This window comes from Diorhabda sublineata, chromosome X (genome assembly GCF_026230105.1).
Source record: "Diorhabda sublineata isolate icDioSubl1.1 chromosome X, icDioSubl1.1, whole genome shotgun sequence".
Taxonomy (NCBI): Eukaryota; Metazoa; Arthropoda; class Insecta; order Coleoptera; family Chrysomelidae; genus Diorhabda; species Diorhabda sublineata.
The window spans coordinates 40167503-40175795 of NC_079485.1; the positions used below are offsets into that span (position 1 = coordinate 40167503).

At 28.8% G+C, this 8293-nt stretch overlaps 1 protein-coding gene across 2 annotated transcripts; it reads left to right on the forward strand.

The window, feature by feature from the left end:
* Nucleotides 1–3: 3 nt before the first annotated feature.
* Nucleotides 4–6758, forward strand: LOC130450834 (SH3 domain-binding protein 5 homolog). Of its 2 annotated transcripts, none has more exons than XM_056789485.1 (5): nucleotides 4–138; nucleotides 404–573; nucleotides 1828–2005; nucleotides 3630–3748; nucleotides 4102–6758. In XM_056789485.1, exons 2-5 carry the CDS (start codon nucleotides 466–468, stop codon nucleotides 4708–4710), a joined length of 1014 nt encoding a protein of 337 aa, XP_056645463.1. In that variant the 5' UTR covers nucleotides 4–138; nucleotides 404–465; the 3' UTR covers nucleotides 4711–6758. The 2 variants fall into 2 exon arrangements, with proteins under 2 accessions (XP_056645463.1, XP_056645464.1); XM_056789486.1 differs by having other exon boundaries at nucleotides 56–138; nucleotides 458–573.
* Nucleotides 6759–8293: the final 1535 nt, after the last annotated feature.

Here is an 8293-nt window from a genome sequence, read left to right on the forward strand (position 1 = left end):
ACTATTACTAACTGAAACACAGTTTAGGATCTATCTATATACAAATAAAAGATCTGTCAACTCAAATGTCAATTTTATTTATCATGTTTTTATAAATGTAATGTTTTAAATAGTGTATTATTTTTGTACAAGTTTGAGGTAATTATGAACATAAGTAACTTTTTGAATAATTATTTGTGAATATATTAAATTGATTTCAAGACCTTATGACCGATAAGATAAATATATAATTCATACCAAATTAGAAAGCGTATTTACAAAATTAGTTTTATAGTTCCCATACCTAATAATTGCGAGGATACGTCACAATTTATTAATAGAATCTCAGTGTTTATTAAATTATCGTTGGAGGCCTTGCAGTATAAGCTAAAAGTTTAAAAACAAATTCAATAAAATTGAATAGTTTCAGCATATTTATTTGGGTCATATTAGGATGTATAAATTTGTTAACCTATAGTAAAAATAATGGAAAACTCGGATGAAGAAACAGAATTAGATCCTAGAATACAGATTGAATTAGAAAAATTGAATACCACTACTGACGAGATCAATAAATTGGAAATAGAATATGATGTAAGTAAATATAAAAATTAATTTGAAAAACAGTCACACCATATACTGTATTTGCAAATATATTTGCTTGTAACATTTCAAGAATATTCAATATTTTATAGTAGTGAGGAATATTTGATATTAATATATAAAAATAAATATGGTTCTATTTCTGTGTACTAATATTTTAATGAGGTGTTACTTTGATAACTAGTTAAATATTTATTTATGTATATTAAAACTATTCATACAATACAAGGAATTCATTACATATGTCCAATCCCAATTATTACAGATTCACTTCACAAGGACTTTAATAAATATTTATTTTTAATTTGGTTTTTGATTTATGTAAGAGTTGTTTGTTTCAGTTATAATTTACTACTAGCTACCCATTAAATTCTACATGAACTAATCACTTTTAATCTTAACAAGAATTAATTTATTTAAAGTTGATGCAATTGATACCCTATAATGTGAGAACCACTTTTTTTGTCTTAAGAGGAGAGTTATTCTAAATTATTGCAAAAATCACTTTATATGTTATACTGAATACACTGTTTACACTAACACTGTCTGACGTGCGTTTCAATAACCTTCAGTCTCTGAAGACGATAATTTGGTTATCAAAACGTGCGTCAGAAAGTGTAATTGAGAATGTTGGAGTAAACAGTGTATTCAGTATGAATATCGCTAATGGTTACAGAAATTCCAACTTTGTATGTTGGAAAACCTGCAATATTTATATGAAGCATAATGTCCTAAATCATCAAGATCTGAAAAAACTAGACTCTAATTCACCTGAATATACATGAATTGATATGATTCGACATCAGAAACGCACCTTAAAAAGTGTTGGCAATATTTTGGGACTAAGACAGTATCAAATACAACAATGAATGCATCCTATTACTCTGCCTTACTGAAGCAGTTGCATCAAAAAATTATCGAAAAAAGCGTGGCAAAATCAGCCGAGGAGTGCATCCTCACAGCTTTTGCCTTCCAAGGCTACTGTACACAAATATGGCTTTACAGTTATTGACAACCACAACGCATCCCTGATCTGGCCTTTTCCTACTACATTTTGTACATAAAACTGAAGGCAGAGATGTAACAGCAACGATGAAATTAAACACTCAGTGTATGAAAATTTTGTTTCTAAAGATGCATAGAGCAACTGTTTACATAAAGAATACCTCTTTCGATACATAATGTGTGTTGTGATTTATTTTACCCTTTTAAATTATTATTTTCAACATCTATTAATAATTATAGGAGGAAAACAAGACATTTCGTATGCTACTAAATGACTGTACCAGGCGGCTCAAATTACTATCTAAAAAAATTGGTAGCTCTATAGAAAAATCTAGAACATATTATGAACTATTGGAGGTTGCAAAAAAAGCTCAACAAGAATGTCAGGAAGCAGCGGCATTGTACAAGAAAGCTCATGGTATGAAATTGTTTATTTTTTATATAAAATTTTTGGCAAACTGGCTAAAATATTTTCCTAAAGCTCATATATTTTTTACTTAGACACTCAATTTACAGATATTAGTAAAGGTCACTTTTTGGTGAATAGCATATACCTCAAGACCAAAATTAGACTGTTCAATTCCGTAAGATTTTTTCCCAATAAGTTTGGATGGTCAATATTGTAGTTGTTCCACAAGAGTTTTTTTTCTTGATATAGATCTTTTCAATAACTACTACAAACTAGTGTCTGCTTTGTTATTTGTTTTAAGTGCATCTAATAAATTATTTACCCTAAACGTAAATGATTCGACAGGCCTTTCATGTATAAACAGTTTTGATTTTTGATTACTTTTAAAATTTTTTTGCAATGCTTGGTTAAATATGATTATGAAAGTTCAGGACTTCTCTATTTAGCAAAATGAAAAATGGGTGTAATGGAATTATAGAATTTTCGTAGCAAAAAATGACAAGCTTTTGTTCTGAAAGATATGTACTCCCAGTAAACAGTAGTTGAGTGCATACTTTTATTTTACTGTTAACTCAAAGGAAAATTAGTTTATTATAAAAAAGCGCATGATCTATAAACAATAAAATAATGTTTATTTACAACTATCACATAATCAATAGATTATTAAGAGAATATTGACAAGTAATGACAGTTCATCTTGGCAATTGAATAATGTTGACATTTCAATGGAATAATATTGTTTAATCGTAACGTCAACAAATTAAATCTTAATGCATTTTTTTGGTGTAAGTAGATGAAAAATCCTGAACTTAAGGGTCATTAATTTTTTCGATTATGGGCAATAATTTTTGTGAGCGGGGATGGTGACATCTCAACTATGGAAAAAACTAGGAGGATGGAAAACAACCGCAGTTTGTGATGACTAAACTAGGACGAAGAAGGTATGGAAGTAATTAAGAAGTGTTAGCAACATTACAACAACAACAGCGTTTTTTTCCTGATAGTTCTAGTATTTATTTATTTAGTTTATTTTCGGTTCGAGATGAATACATGCTATAACATTATTAGAAACATGATATTTCAAAATACGCCCTATCTATCTATTGTAAAGATTCTTATCGAATAGGTAATTTGGTGTCATTTTCGTAATAAAAAGTAATTATTTTAATTCACAAGTAAACTAAAAAAACTTTGTGTAACTCATGAGCAATATTTAATTAATAAGTTTTGAACCACCTAATTGCGTGAGTATCACAAGTGTAAATAGTAGTTTATGACGGGCTATAATTACCATTATTAGAGACATTGAAAAGTTTCAGAGCATTTCTGTCTTATTTATGCATTTCAATTTTTCATCCTATTATTTTAGTCGTAGGTTAGTTGATTGCTCAAACATTTCTTCTTCTGTCACCAATTTTGTAATTTTTTAATATTTTGCAATCTCTATAAACTTCGAAATTCAAAACAAACGCTAGCACAACTAAGCTATATTATACTATTCCATTGAAAATTGGTAAATGACTACTGCTCAAGTACAAATAACTGGTAATTTAATGAAGCAATATTGTATATAAAAAAGTTGTGATATACATAGAATATTGATTTTTTATATTTGACATTGTCTTATTTTAAGGTATTCACGCTGCAGCGAAAGAAACTGTTGCTTTGGCAGAAAGACAATTTTTAACCAATCAACATGAATGGCAATTTGACAATGCTTGGCAAGAAATGCTCAATAATGCCACTATGAAGGTATTTTTTACATATATAAATTATTGGAATTCTATTAATTTCTATTAGATTAATTTTACATAAATTTTCAATCAAATATTTTTAAACAATGTGCGATGTACAATGTAAATTTATATTTAAAGCGAATACCTATAATGCTTCTATTATATCATATGTCTAAAAATGTACAAAATAAGACAATGATAAGATGAATAATTTAGCAATTTTGGATTTTTTGTATGGAGTTACCTAAAACAAAAATATTAACAAATTTCCAACCATAATATTGGACATTTGAAGCAAGCAGTAATTTATGGTGCAAATATATAAATTAAGAACTTTAATATTTATATTTCATTATTGGAAAATTTTAGGTTATGGAAGCAGAAACGAACAAGGCAGAATGTGGACGTGATCATCAACGAAAAGCAGCAGCTTTTAAAGAAATTGAAGAAAAACTAAAATTACAAGATGAAAAATTTCATAAAGCAATCTTGAAAGCACGGCCTTATTTTGACGAAAAAGTGGTGTGCCAGGATCAATTAAATACTCAAAAGAATAGAATAGGAGCTTTAAAACAAGAAATACTAAATTCAAAACAATCTTATTCGCAAACTTTGAAAAATCTAGAGCAAATATCAAATGAAATCCATATGAAAAGACAAGGGAAAAAGCACGAAAATGATATTTTGCGTGGGCCTCGAGAGCCAGGTGTAGGCGCCGAACTAACGTCTAATTTCGAAGAAGTTCCGCTCACAAAACAATATCAGTCACTGCCAGATATTATAACCGAACTTGATAAATACGACGATTACAATAGTGCCGTTGTTAGTTCAACTGTAAGTGAGAAAGATGATTGTGGAAGCGTAGATAATATTGTGGGTAGTACAATAAAAAAATTAGAATTAAATAAAAGATCCATCGAAGGAACAAGTCAAACTGTATTTGTTTCAGAATTCCACTTAGGAAAACTAGAAAAATAGTATTTCATCAAGTATTCAAGATTTTTTTCTTCAGTTTTCTAAGATTTGATGATTATTTTCCTTATAGCTTGAATATTTCCAACATCTTCAAATCATATATTAAAATATATCATCATATACACCTAAAACTTGCCATTTGAATATATTTAGTCGTGGAAACCTCCACATATGTCATAATTACGATTTTGCAGGCCTTAGTAAATTCAAATTGTATTGACAGCAATTTTATGTACTGAGGGTGGGTTGAGAAGCCTCTACTAAAGATTATCCCAACATTGATTATTTCAAATAAGATCTTAATTTCATCAAATTAACATAAATGTGTGCCGAGTGATTCAAGCTTTAATTTATCTATGTACAAGTGTAGTTATATAAACGTGAAACGATGTTTTTTATTAAACAATCAACTCTGAGAAAACTAATTTAACTAAATAAGCCGCATACTACTAAACCTGATTTAATTCTATTTTCGCACACATGTCAGTTAGAAAATGCGATAATTATCCTTGGTTACTCATTACACTAAATATTTTTTCCTATTTAAATGAATTGTAAGAATGTTTGAAGCCGTTTTCCGTATGCTACTCAAGCAAGTTACTTGTATTCTAGTACTAGTTATTTCTTGAGAACTGTTTTTCCATTTTATATAAATATGATAACGATGGTCAGTCGTCGTATATTGTGGAGTTATTATATTTTGAGCCCCTAGAAGCAGCTAATTTAACCTGTTATATTAGTGCAATGATTTATATCTGCAGCTAATTCTACATCATAATACCATAAAAAATTTTTGGATTTGTAACAATAAATGTGACAAAAAATATTTACATAGATAGACAATGCAAAAAATATACGTACCATATAACACATAGAAAAATGTGCAATTAATTAGTGGTTAATTTAAATTCTCAGTGTCTAACACTTTGAAGTCAGGTTGTGAAAAATGTGTAAAAATTATTTTTCCTCTAATAAACAAATTTCATTCCACTAAATAGTATTTAATTTCAATTAATTAGCAACCAGAAGTATGATTAGAATGTGAGATCCAGAAACCTCCCATAGTTACACTAATATTTTGAACTACTTCAAAATTTCATTGGTTCTATATGGATTAAAGACTTTCTAGATACACACCATTCATGTATATTAATTTAATAGATGTTTGGAACTGGAATTTAATTCTGCTGTCTATATTGTAAATTAAATTCTATGACATGGAATTCTTATCAAATCTACTCACAAGACATGTACATCTACACTTTTATAAATTAAACACTACAGTGTAGAGGTGATCGCACTCATGACACTGACAAAAATACACTAACACATAAGTTCAACGTTTTCTTAAGAGGGGTCACCTAACAAAGATAAATAATATAAACAAAGACAAAACTACAATACAAGTAAAAAACTTTCGAGTCAATTTCACAATACAATATTACATTTGACATCCACAAGCCGAAACGATGCAGTTATGACTGCCGTTGATAAATTAACAAAATTAACAAGCCTCAACCAGACCCTACAATGACACACACGCAATGACTAAAGTAGATAAAAAATACTGCAAATAAAACAAATGAGATAAAACTCTCCAAGGCAGTAGGTATTGACTTTGGAGACTACAGGACTGAGACAAATAACTTTTATTACAGTTGATTTGAACTAAAATGCACTGCAAGAACTGAAGACCATATCAAAAACCATTGTCCGTTACAAGAAAGACACAGATAGAAAAACTTGACATAGGTACTACTCGATTATGGACATACAAACGAAATAAAAACGTCTGGAGAGAAAAAATTATTACTAACATAATATGTTGACTAAATCCCCATTAAAGGTGTATATCCAGAAAGTTTTTAATTCATGGTATTTAAATAAGAAAGTTTGGAAAAATAATTATATCGTTTTTACAATTTATATTTTATAGTCATTCAATTGATCTGTTAATTTAGCGTTTTTGTTAGTACAAATATTGTAAGAATTTTATGTGCACTAAGAAACTGCATTGTATAGGAACATTATTAAATTTATAATTATTTGTATCAGTTTTATTTTATTCCATTTGTTAAAATAATTCACAAAATCAAAGAAAAATGATTTACTACAAGAGATTGAAAGTGAAATTACATTTAGAGACAATAATGAGTATATGCACCTAGTTTTTCTTTCATAGTCGGTTTTTAATTTTGTTTCGCGGTAGTTTTAGGCAACAACAATTTTCATAGGATATTTATTTTTTTTCATTTCGTAAACAAAAAGATCACAACCAAATCAAATCCAGTTTCAATATAATAATATAAAACATTAGATATATGGAGAGCAATTATTTTTTTATTAAATTTTAGTTGGGTATGAAATAATCCTTGATCTTAATTTACTTCAAGGAGCTAATCACCCCTTTGGTTGATTCTAAAGCTTCGATATGCTTACTACTTGGATTCCTATAGATAAGTTATAATAGATGTGGGTTTTAGAAAATAAATTAATATTTTTAGCCTACTCATGTTGGAAATGTGTGATGTGGCTTTGATAAAAGTAGGATGATTAGTTTCCAGGTTAGCTATTCTAAGCTCAGTTTGGAAATTTTTCAAATAGCTCATCAATTGAATTCAAGTCAGTTGCGAATTAGTGTTTTTAATGGTAAGTGTATTATCTAATGAGTAAATGGATTGAGACCGAAAAATTGAATCACTTTTCAGATTAATAAAAACATTAGGGAATCGGGCGTGGAAGAAAAACAATAAACTGCCCTTAGTGAAAATATTAATATTATTGTATTATTTTTTCAAAAATCTAATATTTTTACCAGGCAGATATCTAATGATGTTGGAATTAACAAGTGGTCAGTAGCAGAGCGGAGTACTAAAATTACATACTAATAATCCTCCAAAAATTGATCCCAATAAATCGACAAGATTGTCGATATAAGGCGAATGAAAATAAAAGCCAGTTGAGGAAAGGCCATACTCAACACCAAGAAAAATTGAATGATTGTAGGATCACATTATCGGATCAATATTTTTGATAAAACTCAATGGATAATGGTTAATTTATTTCCCTTCAAACCTGGACATGTAATGTTCCGAATAAACATCTGATTTCAACAAGAACTCACAAGACGTGTTCGTATACTGATCTTGTATTTCCATCAGATGGGCAGGGAAATCTTGATGAAGTTACTTTAAAAACAAAGTTTTTAAGACTGGAACGGAAAATGTTGAGGAGCTAAAAGCACGGACAAGAAATGGGTTTAGATTAATTTCGTCCAGTCAATAAAAATATTTAAAATGACTTTCCATCACGTTTAAGGTATTGTGAAAAAGTTAATAGGCAACATTATGATGCATTGGTTTAATTCAAATATTTGATTACTTGTTTCTAGTATATGGTGAGCTATGTACACACACACACATACTAACAAATACAACCTGTATATCAATATTATTGCATGTGAAAAATCACGTTTTAGATCGCTATATCTTTCCAATTATATTTTTCTGGTGGATCATATTGATAAAAACCTTTATATAGTTTGTTTTAGACTGTTTTCAAAATTGTCTCAAAAGCTGAGATTGTT

Coding starts and splice junctions, on each gene's coding strand:
- LOC130450834 (XM_056789485.1), top strand. CDS start 466: ATGGAAAACTCGGATGAAGAAACAGAATTAGATCCTAGAATACAGATT. Junction 574..1,827: donor AATTGGAAATAGAATATGAT/GTAAGTAAATAT, acceptor TAATAATTATAG/GAGGAAAACAAGACATTTCG. Junction 2,006..3,629: donor ATTGTACAAGAAAGCTCATG/GTATGAAATTGT, acceptor TCTTATTTTAAG/GTATTCACGCTGCAGCGAAA.